At 41.7% G+C, this 18,759-nt stretch overlaps 1 protein-coding gene across 6 annotated transcripts in view; it reads left to right on the top strand.

Annotated features, from left to right (window-relative positions):
- Positions 1–18,759, top strand: part of plch2a (phospholipase C, eta 2a) — a 120,974-nt gene that overhangs the window by 81,070 nt on the left and 21,145 nt on the right. For all 6 annotated transcript variants that reach the window (XM_014020330.1, XM_014020331.1, XM_014020329.1 and 3 more), the window contains 7 exons: positions 4,702–4,848; positions 6,062–6,305; positions 6,409–6,538; positions 11,951–12,121; positions 15,372–15,465; positions 15,566–15,769; positions 15,847–15,967. In XM_014020330.1, coding sequence (XP_013875784.1) covers positions 4,702–4,848; positions 6,062–6,305; positions 6,409–6,538; positions 11,951–12,121; positions 15,372–15,465; positions 15,566–15,769; positions 15,847–15,967 — 1,111 coding nt within the window. The remainder of the gene's footprint in view (positions 1–4,701; positions 4,849–6,061; positions 6,306–6,408; positions 6,539–11,950; positions 12,122–15,371; positions 15,466–15,565; positions 15,770–15,846; positions 15,968–18,759) is intronic.

The following is an 18,759-nucleotide window of genomic DNA, read 5'->3' as shown; positions in this document are numbered from 1 at the left end:
AAAAATCGATACAGGGCTTTAGAATATCGATACAGTATCGGGAAATGAAATATCGCGATATTTCAGTGTATCGATATTTTCTTACACCCCTAATAGATATGAGAGGGGTGCCCAAACTTTTCCCCCAAAAGGGTCAAAAATGAAAATCTGTTCGAGGGCCGTGGGACAAATGTGATGAAATAATACATGAAACCCATATACTTCTTTTTTTTTTTTTAGTTAAGTCCTTTTTTATTTTTTGTGATTACACCCACAATTAATTTATTTTCCTGTTTCTTAGCTCTTGGAGAAAGTTTGACGTACACTCTGGCAGCAAAGGCTCATGGGACATTTCATAAATAAAATCTGAGTATTTCAGTTCTTATAAAGTATGCAGATCTACATGTTTAAAGCTAATCTAAATGTATCTTGTAGTTACTTGTGTTTTATGTTTTAGTCTTACTATAATTCAAAGATAAAGTAAGCACCGTGTATCTGCTCTACAGCCTCTTTGTAGTCATTGGGTCAGTGGATTAAAGTTTCTACAAAGGGCGACAGGTTACAACCTAGCGCATTGCCTCTGTGTCCATCTTAGTTTGTTAGCTTTAATATTAGCATTCATGCTAACCATATTTTCCTCTAGTTCTCTGTGAATTTGCTCGTTTTTAGGATCGTCTGTCAGCAGGTTGTTTCCCAGGTCTCTGCTCTCAGGCTGATCTGTAGCTGCAGAAACAAACGACCCTTTGGTTTGAAATCAATAAAACGCTTTTTCTCCAAGTGTGCTACATTCATCCTGCGTGAGTCTAAACTGTAAAATCATTAAGGCTCAGGTCTTTATGGATCCTGTGTCCTGTTGTTTTGTCTTTTCTCACTGAAAACAAATTACTAAAACAGTTTGTTCAGGTTTGTTTTCAGTATATCAGAACGAATGATTATCTAACACTGTTGACCCAAATCACACACCACCACATGGAAAATAAATTTCCTTATACTTAAAGCACTGAGTAAGTGTTTTAAACCAGACCTCATGTCTTTAAATGTTTCCAGACTTCATCTTTTATATTTTCTGGGAAGGAAAACCTTTGCGCAAAGATCAGAGCTGTGTGTAAACATGGCTGTTTTGAGTTTTATCTTGTTTTTATTGTAGCTCATTGAAGAGAAGTTGGAGTTAAAAATCCAGACAGAACAATGGGGAACTGTTCCTAATTGGTTAATAATAAATAATAGAACATAAAGAGTTTTTTCCCCAAAATAAAAACAGAATTCTGCTTTAAATTTCTTATGATTTTTTTTTTTTTTTTTTTTTGCGTCTCGTTTTATGTTAACTTTTAGGGGAACATTATTTTGCAAGCTCTGTTTTGTGATTTGCTCAGATAAATGGTGAAGTAGTTAACCTGTCGTCTCATTAAGTGCAGGTGTGTGTGAGTATTTCAGCTCGTACGTACGATRGATGTCGGAGCGTAATGAGTTCTTTGCTGCGGCATCGATCCGTCCAAAAAGGATGATTGTTTCACGTTTCTGCTGCGAGTTATAAACTGTTTCCCTCAGCTTCTGGGTCGCCTCGTTATCATAGTTTTACATTCAACAGAACGTTTTATGGAGGAAAGTTGCTCAACAGCTACTCCGAGCCGGTGGGACCTTTCAGCGAGCAGAGAGCCGAACATTTTAATGACCCTCGGTCCCTGCTGGTGTTTGTTGTGCGCTGGAGTTGGTTAATGCTCCTCTGTGCAGGAATTCGATCGCAGAGGTCAGGAAAGCAGGACTGGAGTACATTAACAATACCACCGGGGGCGGGTCGAGAGCAGAGAGACCTCTGTGAGGCCGGATCAATTCTCAGCTGGAGCGATGGGTCGCTGCTGGATGCTGCTCGGCTTGTTTCTGCTCAGTGTGTTGTGGAGAAATGAGACCCTATTGTCTGTTTTTAGGGTTGTGTACGTTTTCACAGCACAGAAGTCAGAGATGTCTCCTCCTGGCCTGGAGCTGATCTGTGTGGAGTTTATATGTTCTTCTTGTGCGTTCGTGGGTTTTCTCCTGGTGCTCTGGTTTTCTCCCACAGATCAAATACAAAAAATAAAATATCTGTCCAGGTGTGTTTGGGTTGGACCGGAGTTCTCTCCAGGTGTCCTGTCCAAGGTGTGTTTGGGTCAGATTGGGGTCCTGGCCAATGCGTCTTTAGGTCGGACCGGAGTCTTGGCAAAGTTGTCTTTGGGTCGGAATCAGGTCCTGGTAAAGTTGTCTTTGTGTCGGAATCAGGTCCTGGCCAAGGTGTCTGTGGGTCGGATCAGGGTCCTGGCCAATGCATCTTTAGGTCGGACCGGAGTCCTGGTAAAGTTGTCTTTGGGTCGGAATCAGGTCCTGGCCAAGGTGTCTTTGGGTCGGATCGGAGTCCTGGCCAATGTGTCTTTGGGTTGGACCGGAGTCCCGGTAAAGTTGTCTGTGTCGGAATCAAGTTCTGGCCAAGGTGTCATTGGGTTGGACCAGGGTCCTGTCCAAGTTGTCTTTGGGTCGGACCAGGGTCCTGTCCAAGTTGTCTTTGGGTCGGACCAGGGTCCTGTCCAAGTTGTCTTTGGGTCAGATTGGGATCCTGGCAAAGTTGTCTTTGGGTCGGACCGGGGTCCTGGCCAAGGTGTCTTTGGGTCGGACCGGGGTCCTGGCCAAGGTGTCTTTGGGTCGGACCGGGGTCCTATCTTTCCTGTAGACCTGTCTAACTAATGACTATCTTGGTAGTTGACTGATCTGCGATTATGTTGTCAAATAGTCGATTATTCAACATTTTTTTTTAGTTTTGAGGCAAATAATTAGCATCGAGGATTTTTAATAGTTTAACTGCTTGAATAATTTGAGGAATTGTTTCATCCTGAGTTCTTTTGGTCACTACCCAGAGTTCAGACCACAGCTGATGGTAGGAACACAGAAAGCTTCTCTTTGCTGCAGCTTTTTAAGATTTACTGTTTTATTTTTTCATTTTCTCATTTCACAAAAGCTTATATCTTTAAAAAGAAAGTTATGTCCAAAACAAAGAAACAACCAAGAGAATTCTTGGTGGTGAATACTTCTAACTGCTGTAGGATATTTACTGCATATAAAAACACCTTGAACTAGCATAAAGACAGTTTAACAGGATTTGATACATTTCCTGTATCTGCAGTAGAAAAGTACCAGCAGCTGTACTCTGAGGCGTCTGTCTGCTGCAGTGAAATGTTTGATTTGATGCGAGAGACACTTGATAATTGAAAATAAGGTTGCAGACAGTATCTGCAGCCCTGCTGGGTTCCTGACACACAGTCCTGGTTTTAGTGGCTCCATTAAGGATCTCAGTTCGGCTGATTGAAGCTGGTGTCCGGGTTGTGATCCGAGCCTCGCGTGTTTGAGGAGCACTTTACGTTCTGCTGGCGGCTTTTTCCTTTAAAGGTGGAGAAACGGTCTTCGGCTGTTTTTACGTCTTCCACAGAGCGAGCCTGTCAGCTGCAGGTCCAACGTCTTTACTCTAAAATGTTGTGTTCATGTTGGTGTGAAGTAAATTACTGTGTCGATACAGAAACAACAGATTTCTGTCACACACTCCAACGGTTCTCTTCCTGTCAAATTTCCAACCTCAGTTTTTTATTTATTTTATTTTTTTGTGTGTGAACGCTGAGCGAGTGTTTTTAATGCAGACTGTCGGTTGTTTCATGTTGTTGCATCAAAACCTTCAGCTTATTCTGAACATTACAACTGTTTGTTTTTCTGACTTTTATTTGACGAATAATTATTTTCCTCAAATGCTTTGAAATCATTTTTTTAACAATTCTTTGTAATCTAGCATACATGCTGTTTTTAGCTACTGTTGTCATTTTTGTCACCGTTTAGCTTGCTTTATCTTTTAGTTACTCTTCTTCTAGTTACAGTTCTGGCTAGCCTCAGCTTTTAGCTACTGTTTTGGGCTTGCTTTAGCATTTAGCTAATGTTTTGTTGGCATTAGCTTTTGGCTACTGTTAACTTTAGCTGGCCTAAGCTTTTAGCTACTACTTTGCTTGGCTTGCTTTAGCATTTAGCTAATGTATTGTTGGCTTTATCTTTTGACTATTTTGTTTGCTTTAGCTTTTGGCTATTGTTTTTCTTGGCTTTAGTGTCTGTTTAGCTGGCCTAAGCTTTTAGGTAGTACTTTGCTTGGCTTACTTTAGCATTTAGCTAATATTTTGTTGACTTTAGCTTTTGACTTTTGTTTGCTTTAGCATTTTGTTACTGTTTTGTTAGCTTAGCATTTAGCTTCTGTTCTGGTCAGCATCAACTTTTAGCTACTGTTTTTCTTGGCTTAAATTTGTAGCTGTTTTGTTGACTTTAGCCTTTAGCTATTGTTCTGTTAGTTGTAGTTTTTTAGCTACTGTTTTGCTTTGATTTAGCTTCAGTTATGCTGATTTTAGCTTTTAGTTTCTGTTCTGCTGGGGTTTGATCTTAGCAAATGCTTGGCTTTAGCTTATAGCTACTGTTCTGGGTTGCCTCAGCTTTTAGCTACTGTTTTGCTTGGCTTTCGCTTCCATTTTGCTGGGTTTAGACTTTAGCTACTTTTCTGCTGGTGGTTTTAGCATTGTGTTGCGTTTGTTCGTCTGATTTTTAGGTTTCTGTTTTAACTTCTGCCAGCTTAGTTTCAGCTTTTTTTTAAATATTTTTTTTCAACATTTCAGTCCTTTGGTTGTGAGCCACAGATTCTATATTTGAAGTTTTATTTTCTGTGTCTTTCAGTGGAGAAATGCATGAACTCCATGCAGCTGGGGACCCAGATGGTGAAGCTCCGCGGCGGCTCCAAAGGTCTGGTCCGGTTCTTCTTTCTGGACGAACACAAGTCCTGCATCCGCTGGAGGCCATCGCGCAAAAACGAGAAGGCCAGGAGTGAGTTTCCTGCAGAACGCTATGCATGTTTCCTGTGGTTCAGAGTGTCCTCTAACGTGTACCAGGAACAGGTCCAGTGGTACCAGCTGAAATATTTGTTTGACATTTTCACTCAAAAGCTGATATATTTTTTTCTTCTAGCAATTTTCCTCCCTTTGTGGTGTGATTTGTTTTATAAAAACTTGACCTTTTATTCTCCCTGCACAGATCCTTCAACAGGTGAATAAAACTGTTTCCCTGGTTGTGAATAAAAGACAGGGGGTGGGGCTGTGCGTGGGGGCACTGGCGGTCCCATGGCGGCTTAAAGGATCAGTTTCCTGTTGCTTCCCCTCCTCTGTAGTCCTGGAAATAATAAGCTCCTTAAGTCAGTTTAATTATTCATCAGTTTTAATCTGCCCAAATAGTGTTTTACACACACGCCTCAACAACACAAAACACACACACCCACACATGCCCCAACAACACAAAACACACATCTTCTCTGGCGGATCAGAACAAATGGTTTCATGTTGGACTGTGGTGGTAGTGGGGTGGTCTTTACCTCATCAGGACTTTTGGTTACCCCCTGGATTTGGATTCTACTTTATTATTCTGCTACTAATGTTTCTTCAAAACATCCATCCACATATACTCATTCACTTGTTTTAACCTCTGACTAACTATACTCTGGAACCTCTGACTAACTATACTCTGGAACCTCTGACTAACTATACTCTGGAACCTCTGACTAACTATACTCTGGAACCTCTGACTAACTATACTCTGGAACCTCTGACCGTCTTGACTCTGGAACCTCTGACCGTCTTGACTCTGGAACCTCTGACCGTCTTGACTCTGGAACCTCTGACCGTCTTGACTCTGGAACCTCTGACCGTCTTGACTCTGGAACCTCTGACCGTCTTGACTCTGGAACCTTTGACCCTCTTGACTCTGGAACCTCACTCTGGAACCTCTGACCCTCTTGACTCTGGAACCTCTGACCCTCTTGACTCTGGAACCTCTGACCGTCTTGACTCTGGAACTTCTGACCGTCTTGACATTAAATCATTGTGTTTTTAAGTACCATGGCCGTGTAATTGTAAGTAAAAATTACTTGTTTCCTCCAGCAGGGAACCACCACCCTTAACAATAAAACACACCTGTAAACAATAAAGCAGTTAATCTCCTCGGCTTTCTTTCATTTCCAGCTAAATTTCTGTCTTTGTTTCCTCAGTTTCCATCGACTCAATTCGTGAGGTCTGCGAGGGCAAAAAGTCGGAGATCTTCCAGCGGTACTCTGAGGGCTGCTTCGACCCAAACTGTTGCTTCAGCCTGTATTATGGCGAACACATGGAGTCCCTGGACCTGGTGTCCGGCACCGGAGAGGAGGCCCGGACCTGGATCACTGGACTCAAGTACCTGATGGCAGGAATCAGCGATGAGGACAGTCTGGCAAAGAGGCAGCGCACTCGAGACCAATATCCTTTACGAGGCCTATGAGGACAGCTCGCTGAAAGACCTGCTTCAGATTTTAAAAATTAACATCCTGAATTTTCCTTAACCCCGCCCCCTTTTTTTAACGTGGCTGAAACAGACGTTCACCGAGGCCGATAAGAACGGCGACGGCAGCCTGAGCATCAGCGAGGTTCTTCAGCTTCTGCACAAACTCAACGTGAACCTGCCTCGACAGAAGGTCAAACAGATGTTCAAGGTAGAGTTTCTGCACAATCAGTTTATTAGACTCATACCAAATCTGTTTTTATTATTTGGTGGTGTCATTTAATTATATGGAGGAGAGGAACTTCCTGAACCAGATAATGAAGTGTTTTTATTCTGAACAGTTGGGTTTGTATCCAGACTTCCTGTACATTATGCAGGTACAGTGGATTACTGAATGCATTTTGAAGCGTGTCGCTCTCTGTTTTCAGAGTGACTTTGAGCCTCGGCCCTGAGATGGTGAACACAGCGGTACAGAAATAGTTTAGTTCCTGCAGCCATCGCTGAGCTGAATAAAATGTATCAGCGCCGTGACAGCTGAAGTTTTATTCCAAACGCTACAGTTTGGGTTTTTATACTTGCTGTTATTCTGACAGGATTATYGAGGAAGTTTGTCACCAGGCCTTTAAATAACCTTTTTGTATATTGATGTTACGACGCTGCATCAGGTTTGTTTTTGGAGCTGAATTTTTGCACACGATAAATCAGCTGTTTTAAGCGTCACCCTCCTTTTTTGAAGTGATTGCTCTAACTCGACTCAAAAAAATAAAGTCCTCAGACTGGAAAATAAAAAAAGCTTAAAACAATTGTGGCAGTCACTTCAATTCTACAAATTTGTCTATATTAACTAGATTTAAAACATTAGAAAATCACTTTTCATCTCTGGAAAAGACCACAATTAAATTAAAGCATTTTTCTAGAATTTAAAACGGTTGTCATATTTGGACTAAATGTCATGTTCCTGAACCCTGCTAACAAACAGTAACCGAGCTCATCCTGGTATTTCCTGCATGTAAACAGTGTTTTAACACGTCCTCCTATAAACACTGAAAAGTACTACGAGTACGACTGACTAAATGTGAAATAAGTACTACAGAAATACTATTAAAAATAAGAGACAGTGAATTAATGTTTAAATTTACGACTTGTAAGTGGGAAATTCCCATGTCCCAGTATAACTGGGCTGCAGCAAAAGTAGTCGGCGAAAATGTAACAAACTATAGATTTTACACGGCTACATTTGAACCCTGTGTAGCTCCATCTAGTGGTGGGATATCATTTTGTAGGTAAAATAATCAACATGCATTATGGGAGATGTGGTTTACGGTCAGTGCTTGCTTCAAAGCAGCTTGTTATTTTTGCGGACCAGATGAAATGCTGTGGTGGGCCACATTTGGCCTGCGGTCCTTCAGTTTGACACGTTATTTAAAGCATCTTGACAAATTCTGTAATTTTCCCCATTTTGCCAAAAAATTCTTTAAGCTCAATTGTTTCATAATTTATTATTTTCTAACACTGGCAGAGGCCTAGGTGGTTTGACGGTCAGTACTGTGTTGTAATCCTGAGGCCGCAGGTTTGAGCCCAGGTTACATCAGGATTGGTTTGTGGTGACCCCTTATGATGGCAGAGTTGATCTTTTCTCTTGATTTCTCAATAAAAGGTGCAACATTTACCCAAAAAGAGTTGTGGTGCTGTTCTGAGCTGGGTCAGATGTATCATGAGAGGACTTCTGGGGTCACATGAATCTGCTGTAAGCACCTGCTTGTTGCTGATCAGCGCTGGCACCGTGACTGCTGCAGATGTTGGCTAACGGGCGGCTCAGCTCCTGACCCAACAGGGATTAATGTGTTAAACGTGTTGGCTTAGCCTCCTTTCTGCAGAGCAGCCGGCCGGCCCGCTGTAAGGTGGTCCATATGGTGCTGCTGGGACGCAGATGGCCTCTGGTGTAAAGCGGGGGTAAACACACTGATCACGCTCTGACTGCGTCTTCGGACATCAGTGAAGATTTGTGTCGGCCACTTAACCTAGTTAGGCGTAGTTACCGTCGTTCTCCGTCACGTTTCTGTCTGATCCGAGACGGGAGGAGTCGGATCGTTTGATATTTCATCACACAGCAGAATCGTTTGGTCTTTTTGTGGCGACAAATTAAAGCTCGGATGACTGGCTGGATTAAAGACCTGCGTGTTTGAAATGAGCTGCAAGCAGAGAGTTTAATCACTGCAGAAAAGTTCAGGTGTAGGTGGAAAAGGTTACGCTTTCGTCAGCATAAAAACTGGTGAATTTCTCCTCCACCGGCTGAGATAAAAGAACACGCTTTCTAATAACTTCAGTGTGGAGCTTCATGAATAATTCATCAGGATGTTGGGAACAGAAAAGGACTCGGCTGATGCTTGCTTTGTGTTTTTAAGATGTTGCTCCACTTTTGTTTTTTTTTCATATTATGGGTCTGAGATGCCTCCCAAGTGACGAATGTTTCTATAAAAAGAGAAAGATGTGCCGTTCCTCACAGATTACTGCAGATGTGGAGGGTCAAATATTCTCACCCCTGTACGCTCACACTCTCACTACTATGTAGTAAAATGTTGCTGAGAGAAGTTAATTTAAAAACACGAGCTTCATCAACAGTTTTAGCTTCTATCTGCTGCTCTCGGATCACGCCGAGCGGCTCGGAGGCCAAACTCCAGCTGGTTTGGACGTCATCGGGCTGCAGTCGGCGCTGTGCAGCATATGGAGGCCATTATGGTCAAACTGAAGCAAAGATTACACGGGTCACGGTGTGACCCTGTGCTTTTTTATTAATCTCATTTTAGCTCTAATTTTCAAGGTATTGCTCATTGCCTCAAGTTATTTCTCTAATCTACTCACTTGTAGTTTGTGACACATGAAAACATCTTAATTGCTTAAAAAATGTTTTACATTTTTAACGTAAGCACGTCGCTATTTTGTTACAATTTATTTAATTTTAATAATTTAATTTGATACAATTTCAGTGATGCTTTACAGTTGAGACTAAAGCACAAAGTTGGAGAAGGGGGTCTCTGCAGTACGTGTTGTCCTGTGGGCAGAGACGGACTAAAATCGTGATTGGCGGAGGCCTTGATGTGGGCGGAAACGGCCCAGGAGATGTGATTGGTCGGATTGACGGAGGGGTTTGAGGCTGGAGGCAGCGGGGAGCAGCTTGGTCGAGTCAGGCAGGAAGCGACATGTTTCTTTAAGATTAATTTTAGTTATAACTTGAGAAAGGAAAGTGCTAGCTGCAGGAAATTTGAACGTCGTACATGTGAAGAGATGTGTAACAATAATATGGTTCGGTCAAAACATCCCTAACCAGCCTGTAAAAATCCATGTCTTTTTACAGGCTGGTTAGGGATGGTTTGACCGAACCATATTATTGTTACACATCTCTTCACACGTACGACGTTCAAATTTCGTTTTGCTACTCCCCGCTTCCTCCAGTCTCTTCAAATCCCGTCGTCAATCCAACCAGTCATGGCTCTTAGGCCGTCTCCGCCCACATTAAGACCTCCGCCAATCACGATTTGGGCCGTCTCCGCCCACATTAAGACCTCCGCCAATCACGATTTGGGCCGTCTCCGCCCACAGGACATGTTCTGCAGAGACTTGCAAAGTTGAGACTAAAAAGCTATAATGAGACAACAAATTTATATTTTGTATTATATGAGTTGAAACAATCAAATGTGATGTTAGTAATACTGTATATACTGTATTAATATATATGGTGTTAGCTCCAGAGCTAATTTACTAATTCATATGTGGGGTTAGCTTCCAAGCTAATAATATTAGCTGGAGAGCTAACTTCATACATACATTGCTGATATTATTATTAGTATTAGTAATAATATGTGTGTATATGTTAGAGATCGACCGATACAGGTTTTTTTTTTTAACATCAGTCTAACCGATACGCTGAAACGTGCAGCCGATATTTTTTGGCCGATTCTTGAAGCCGATACTACTTTTTCTTCCTCCATTAACATGATAAAAATAAGAATGTTAACAAATGTTACACAGGTCTCAATTTAAAACAAAACAAACAAAAAAAACCCATTTAATAACTAAGCCTTGTCTGATGCAGGCTGTATTAAGTGCTACCACACAGGATTTCTTCTTTTAAAAAAATTAAAAATAAATAAATTCATTATTTATTTTATCTAGTGCTAAATATTCTGTTCTTATTTGTATATTAATAAGAATAATATTTTTTACATAAAATGACTATTTTTTAATATCCCAGCATTTTTGATGCAAAAACAGCAACAAGCCTAAATAAAACTGTCAGAGCAACACAAAGAAAAAGAAGAGACACACACACATCTTGCTATCTTTGTGAGGACTTCACACACACAGCGCTCACAGCATCTCTGCCTCAGTCTGCTGCTCCCGTTTTTAACACCAGGCAAAAAATGCATTTAAACCAGCTGACGTTAACTTTAGATCACAGTTTGAAATGTACACCGAAGAGAACCAGCATCACCACTGTGGTCCCAGTAAACGTGATGTGAGCAGTGTCTGGTACACATGATGGTGGACGGCTGCGCTCACTAAAACGTTCAGCGAGAAAAGACCGAAAGCTTTTTTTATTTTAATCCAGCAGGGAGAACAATGGAGGTGTTTTTCTATGCCTCATGTGAGCAGCTCCAGCATTTTTAAAAAGAAAAACAACACAGACACGCTGATTACAGTGTGGTGTGAAGGTGAAAGTGAAACATGTCGCAGCGCTCCCGTCTGGAAAAGAAACTTAAACACAGCTGTTCTCTCTTCCTTCATATTCCAACACAGAGGGTAGAAACAGCTAAATTAGACAGTTAAAACACATTTATAGTTCATAACTCACCCTTGTTGTTGTTAGCACTCTGTCTCACAACATTAGCTGCTGCGCTCTCCCCGGGGGAAGGGGCGGACACATGCGCTTGCGTGACCCAAAGAACGGATCGGCCGAACGGACAGCGTATCGGCCGATACCGATACAAGGAAAAAACGCAAATCGGCCAAAAATATCGGCGGCCGATGTATGGGTCGACTCCTAGTATATGTTGTTAGCTCCAGAGCTAATAGTATTAACTTGGAGGCTAACTTATATAAATTACTAATACATGCTGTTAGCTCCTGTTCTAATAATAATAGCTAAGGAGCCAATGCTACAGAGTAATAAACATGCTATCCCAAGCTAATAACATTAGCTCTGGAGCTATTGATGTTTGTATTAGCTCAGGAGCTAACACGATATCCAAAAAGCTAACTGTGAGGTTTTCCTTCGATGAAGCATCTTTTGTTTATCATTTCTACATACCTTCTGTTAAATCGCTCCAGTTCCATTTAAAAAGGCTCAACATCAGAAATTGTCCATAATTAACATTCAAGCTGGAGTTGCTGGAGAGTATCTTGTCATCATGTATCCAGAATGTTTTGTGTGATTAAAGGGCAACATTTATTTTTATTTTTTTACAGTAATTGTACCGTCTTGTTTATAGCTGAAGTAAATGTTTATCAGATGTTTAATGTTACAGTGAGATCTCTTTACTGCCTGTGATTAAAACCTGAGGGTGAAGAAGCTTAAATAAGTGATTAAATCTAACGTCTAAATGTTTCCCTGTGTTGTGTGCAGGAGGCAGACACAGACGACAACCAGGGAACTCTGGGCTTCGAGGAGTTCTGCTCGTTCTACAAGATGATGTCGACCCGCAGGGACCTGTACCTCCTCATGCTCACCTACAGCAACCACAAAGACCACCTCGACACGGACGACCTCACCCGCTTCCTGGAGCACGAGCAAAAGGTTCGCCTGTCCGAGCAGCACCTTTTGTTAATTAGTCCGATACTCTTCTTTTCATGTGGTGGCGAGGCGCAGAACGTGACGTTCCTGCTGAGGTGCCACCTTTTAGAACCCCCCTTGTTATCACCAGAAGCAGATCTGAGCGTTTCCTGGCCCGCGGCCACGTCTGGCCTTTCAGGAGGTCGATGGAAAATCAGAATAAATCATTCTGCTCACAAATCAAAATACTCTTATTTTGAAATCAGATTATATTTAAAGTTGTTTAAATAATGATGCTGTTTTTCTGTCAGTTATCAAAAATGTTTAAATTAATGTTTTAGCTTATTTTAGTTAAATTTTCAGGGTCATTTCTTTTATTTTGTAAACCTCTCAAACACATCACATCAGTAGATAAACTTTTTAAAATGTCAGTTATTAAGATGGCACAAATTATTAAACATGAATAAAAGCTTTATTTCTCTGTCTACCCTCACCAGTTAATAAAAAACATAATTTAAAGCTATTTGTAGAATTTTAATTTGGCAGAAATGAGTTTTAACTGGTCAGTCCAGCCCGCCGCTCCTCGTGTGACCCTTCAGGGAAAAATAACTTTTTCTTTTGGTTTAAAATCTAAAAAGCTAATTTAAACCCCTCATCAGCTCCTGCAGAGACGGGATTTATAAGTCCTTGTTGGTTTGTGCTGCTGTAATTCAGTGGGTTGAAGATTTAATTCAGGTGGGAAACAAAAACAAGACGCAGTTATTTTTGTCTCTTTGGTTTGAAATGTGTTTTTAGTATTTCAGTAATAAAACTGTTGGCTGGTTTTACACCAAACCTGGATGTTTTAATGAGAATAATCTTCACAGAGGGATTTAAATCCACCTGGATTATTTCTGTCTGTAAAAGATTGAGTTTGATTTGTTTCCAAGATCCTGCAGATGTTTGTTTTTATCAGGGTTGGATGAATATAAAGGTGTTTACCTGACAGGTGTTCTGGTAACAGTTTGTTTCTTCCTGCAGCAGAAAACTGGATTAAAATCTCTGAGCTGGAGGTGGATTCACTAAAATCTGATAAGATTTGAATAATGTGGGAAATAAACAGTAAAGTTTTAGTTGCGACACTACTGCACCTTTTTTTGTCTCCATTCAATTCAAGTTTGATAACTGAAAGCTCTGCCTCCTATTTTACTTTAGCAACTCCAGGAACCACAAGTAAACCTGCAGTCTGAGAGCGAAGTGCTCTGTTAAGGGCTCGACACACGGGCAGCGACAAACTACAGCGATTAACGGCTGTCATCGCAGCCAGGGTGAAACCCGACACACGGGACGCGATAGCGATCGCAGCGTTGCGAATCGCGCTCTCAGGTCGCTTGTCTTCATGAAATTTGATTGGTTCTTGACTCTGAAGGGGGTGTGCATTACGGACGTGTAAACTAAACCAAACCTTGCGATGCTAATGATATTGAAAAACACGCACATCAAGATACAGTTTTATGAGGAAAAACTTACCATAAACTTCACCCTGGTGCCAATAAATTCCCACAAAGCTTTTTAGTAATCACTTGGTGAAAGTGTTAGCTAACAGCAGTGTGTAGCATACTCTCCTCTCATTGGTCAGCCAATGAAACCCTCGCTGATTGGTTGTACGATAAGGGGCTCGACACACGGGAGGCGTCATCGCTCGCTCTCCATTCATTTCCTATGGAGCCTGTGCGGCGAGGCGACAATCGCTCGCCCTCCTCCAGCTAAGTGACCGGCGAAAATAGTGCATGTMKAATTTCGCGCTCGTACACGTAGACGTGCACACGCGAGCTTGCGACGCGACATATGAAAGTTGAAAAATGTTCAACTTTTGTCGCTGTCGGTTAGTGTACAACCAATCAGCGAGGGTTTCATTGGCTGACCAATGAGAGGAGAGTATGCTACACACTGCAGTTAGCTAACACTTTCACCAAGTGATTACTAAAAAGCTTTGTGGGAATTTATTGGCACCAGGGTGAAGTTTATGGTAAGTTTTTCCTCATAAAACTGTATCTAGATGTGTGTTTGTTTTTCAATATCATTAGCATCGCAAGATTTGTTTAGTTTACACGTCTGTAATGCACACCCCCCTTCAGAGTCAAGAACCAATCAAATTTCGTGAAAACAAGCGACCTGAGAGCGCGATTCGCAACGCTGCGATCGCTTCCCGTGTGTCGGGTTTCACCCTGGCTGCGATGACAGCCGTTAATCGCTGTAGTTTGTCGCTCCACGTGTGTCGAGCCCTTAAGCGACAGCGACAAAAGTCGAACATTTTTCAACTTTCATGTGTCGCGTCGCAAGCTCGCGTGTGCACGTCTACGTGTACGAACGTGAAATTTCACATGCACTATTTTCGCCGGTCGCTTAGCTGGAGGAGGGCAAGCGATTGTCGCCTCACCGCACAGGCTCCATAGGAAATGAATGGAGAGCGAGCGACGTCGCCTCCCGTGTGTCGAGCCCTTTAGGAAAGTATGGAACAATAAGATGTTTAATATATGATGGAGCTTGGTTGTTAACAGCTTTGTATGTTAGGAGTAATATTTTAAATTCTGCTCTGAATTTGACAGGGAGCCAGTGGAGAGAAGCTAAAACTGGAGAAATATGATCTCTCCTTCCAACTCTCATTAAAACTCTATCAGCAGCATTTTGGATTAACTGAAGACTTCTTAGAGAGTTTTTTGGAGCCCAGATAATAAAGAATTACAGTAATCCAGTCTAGACCTGATAAATAAACGAATCAGTTTTTCCGCGTCATTTTTAGACAAAATGTTAATAATTTTAGTGAAATTACACAGGTGGAAGAAGGCGGTCCTGGTAACATTTTTAATGTAGGGGTTAATAAACATGTACTGACCAAAAATAACACCAAGGTTGTTTACATTAGAACAGGAGGCCAGATTAAAGTCGTCCAGAGGAGGTGACAGGCATCATTCAGCTGCTCGAGCAGGGAGGTCCGGACCCCCCTCTCCTCCAGATTGGACTTTCATCTTCACATAATCAACGTTAAGCTTTTATAATGTTGTCTTTTAGTGAAACGTTTGGTTTAAATCGTCACAAACTCATCGACTCAGGCAGAGGGACGTGACTGCCCTCATTTATTGATGATCTGATAGATCGAAACGTGTCTGAAGAGCAGCTGCAGCCGAGTTTTACTGTAAACATGAAGAGAACAGGAACATGTACGCTCCTCACGTCTCTGTGTGATTTCCTCTAAAGTAGGTTTTGTTTTTTAACCTGTGTTCTCCCTCTGCAGATGACCAAAGTGAGCAAGGATCACTGCCTGGAGATCATCAACAAGTTTGAGCCGTGCTCCGAGAACCAGAAGCAGGAGGTTTTAGGAATAGACGGTGGGTTCTTTTGAAACACTTTTATTTTGATAATCTGCTCGCTGGCGTTGGTGATCTTTTCTTTAGTCACCTCTCTGATTTTAGGAATTTTCCTTTCCAGGTTTTACAAACTACATGCGCAGTCCAGCTGGGGACATCTTCAACCCGGAGTTCTACAGCGTGAACCAGGACATGACCCAGCCGCTGTGCAACTACTTCATCGCCTCGTCGCACAACACGTACCTGATGGGCGACCAGCTGATGTCGCAGTCCAGGGTGGACATGTACGCCTGGGTGCTGCAGGCCGGCTGCCGCTGCGTGGAAGGTGAGGGCGCGCTCAGATTCCGGCCGATCGTCCCAAATGTTAACTGCCTCACGCGTTTTCTCCCTGGATTCTCGCAGTGGACTGTTGGGACGGTCAGGACGGCGAGCCCATCGTTCACCACGGCTACACCCTCACCTCCAAGATCCTCTTCAAGGACGTGATCGAGACCATCAACAAGTACGCCTTCATCAAGAACGAGTACGTCTAAAACACTCTTTTATCTGCTGACAGACGGTGTTTCATCGTGTTTTCAGCAGCGGCGCCTGACAAACCGTGACGTCTGCGTGGTTTAATCGGCGTGGCGTTTAAGCATGTGAACGCTTTCAGTAAATATCGCAGCGTCGCCTGCGTGACGGAGTGAAGGAAAAAAGGAGGGAAGAGACTTTCACAGTGTTTTTAAACAGTTTTCAAAATTGATTCTCTCTGGTTTGGTTGCAGAAAGCTTCCCTGATTGGTTGATAACATCTCTGGTGAGATAAATATTTTCTTGCAGTTATTGATTGAAAATGCGAGCACTTTGCTTCTGGCGTCGGTCCACTTTGAAACTGTTAAAGGTTGTAATTGTAATTTGAAGAGTTAGAAAAGGAATGAGGAACTGTCTTGTCTATTTCCTTTTTTTTCTTAGTCATATTTAAATAAATTGGGTTAGATTTGATTATATTTCAGTCTAAATAATCCCTTCAGTTGATTAAACGCATTAAAACACATTATTAAGACCTGAAACCATTAAAATAACTCTTAAAAAACAAACCCGAAGGCAGAAATTGTTGATTTGATGCTTGGTTTGTTGCTCGTTCTGCCCGGTGGTCACCGTGTTACACCTGGGCATTTACTGATGCAATTACAGATGCAACAATAAAACATTCTTTAATTTGAGTACTTACCGATACGAATACTAATAACTGAGTCTGGAACAGCGATGACATATTAAAAAACAACACAGCTTTAAAATAACGCAGAGGGTTTTATATTTAACGTGGTTATAAAAGCAATATCTGTACTTTTTGTTCTAATATATGTAGACGCTTTGGTAATTTTCTACAGAAGTACTCATATTTTTCACTTGAATTACATTTTTAATCGCGTTGGCCTGATTTAAAACAAGAAAAATTATCCAAAGGCAAATGTTGGAAGGAAAAATAAAAGATAAAAAAAAAACTATAAGTTTAGGACAACATTTAACACAATAAAAGCAAAAAATACTCTCCTGAAAAATTAATTAGCGTAACGCAACAACAAAATGTCAACAACTTAGATTTGTCCTGGGCAAACTGTTGGGAAAATATGAAATGCGGAATTGAAATGTTTCCCCTGGAGTGGAACACACCTGGTTTATCTCCGACAAGGAGCAACCCTGCCTTTTTTAAACTGATTCTGTCAAATATTCCTAGAATACGGACAAGGGTTTGGGATATTCAAAGGAAAATATGTTGCAGTTAAAAAGTAAAGTTTTAGATTATATTTGCATTCACCTTGAAACAAATGAGAAAGCAATCAGCCTGGCACAAGTGTCTTGAAAGCTACTGCAAGCAGTTCAGACGGTGGTGAAAAGGCACGTTTTTTTTAGTTTAGAAGTCCTTGGTTTCCTGGATAAAATGTTGGAAACAGCTGGTGAAGCTCATGAGTATTCAATATCTTGTTTGTTTATAAAATCCGACTGAACTATTCACAGCTGCAGCCCCAAAGAGAATCAGATATTACAATTCATTGTTACTTTTAATATTTATACGTCATCAGAAAGTTGTAAGTTGTGGCGTACCACAGGGATGAGTCCTCAGTCCTGTCCCTTTGTCGTCCTATTGTATCTTTCAGCAAAAACTAAACCAAACTTTTCAATAAAACCACCTAAATCCCAGCAGTAATTCCTGGATGGCAAAGAATTTACCTAAATGTAGTAAAGATTTTAAAAGTTTAAGACCATTTAAATTTAAGCGAAGCTACTCACACTTGCGTTGCGTTTTACTTTGATTACAGTAAAGCTCTTTACTCAGGTGCAGGTCAGTGAGGACCTGCTGCACCACCTCCGGTTACTGCAAAACCTGCAGTCGGACTAAAACATCACCCTGTTCTTAACTCCAGGCACTGGTTTCCTTTCAGATCCTTTTGATGTTAAAAATTTCACTTCTCAGCTTTAACGTTCAGGTTCGTTTGTCAGTCCTTAAACTTTGCCCTCAATGTAAACAGTCTACCATGTTTGGCGTTGTTTAAACATTTAGTGAACTTCCTGTTCTTAATCAGACTTTTTCTTCACTTAACATAAAGCAAAGTTCTACTTATGTTACAGCACCTCGTCTGCTGATGCAACTTGTGATGCTATTTGTGGCCGTGGTGAGACTTCTCACTATAAAACATCCTGAAATAGTTCTCACATCTGCGCGCACACACAAACACACCTTCCTGCGTTTCACTGAATTCTTCTTCAGAGGGCGATAATCCCATTGATACGCCTGCAGAGCCAAATCTCTATTTTTAGCTCCMGCTTCTTCAAGTAAAATGAAGCAGAAGCGCCGCCTTTGTGTGCATCTTCACCCTCTCTGTGTGGTTTTATGAAGACGGCGGTGGACACCATATTCCACAGATAAAGGGCTGAAACGCTGCAGCGCGATGGAGGCTGCGCTCTGCCTCAAAGAAGCAATCAGATTTACACAGGTGCTAAATAAAGACCGGTCTGTTGGAAACGATCGGAACGAAAAGCCTGAATCATTCAAATTATCCAGCCGTGTTTGGAGCACAATGCAGCGTGTTCAGTTTTCCTAACGAGGCTCAGACTCCTGATGCCACGCTTTGATTTTAAAATTCTGTTTGTCCGCACGGCAAAATTTAAATCCTCTGAATGAGCAAACGATTTAATGCATTTTACACAGAAAAACATCAATAAACTTCAGTTCTCTTGTAGAGGATGACTATGGTGTTCAGTGTGCAGGTGTGTGGAGTGTGTGCAGGTGTGTGGAGTGTGTGCAGGTGTGTGGAGTGTGTGCAGGTGTGTGGAG

This window comes from Austrofundulus limnaeus, unplaced genomic scaffold (genome assembly GCF_001266775.1).
Source record: "Austrofundulus limnaeus strain Quisiro unplaced genomic scaffold, Austrofundulus_limnaeus-1.0 Scaffold248, whole genome shotgun sequence".
Classification (NCBI taxonomy): Eukaryota; Metazoa; Chordata; class Actinopteri; order Cyprinodontiformes; family Rivulidae; genus Austrofundulus; species Austrofundulus limnaeus.
The sequence above is the reverse complement of the archived record's forward strand: the minus strand, read 5'-3'. Positions and strand labels throughout refer to the sequence as shown.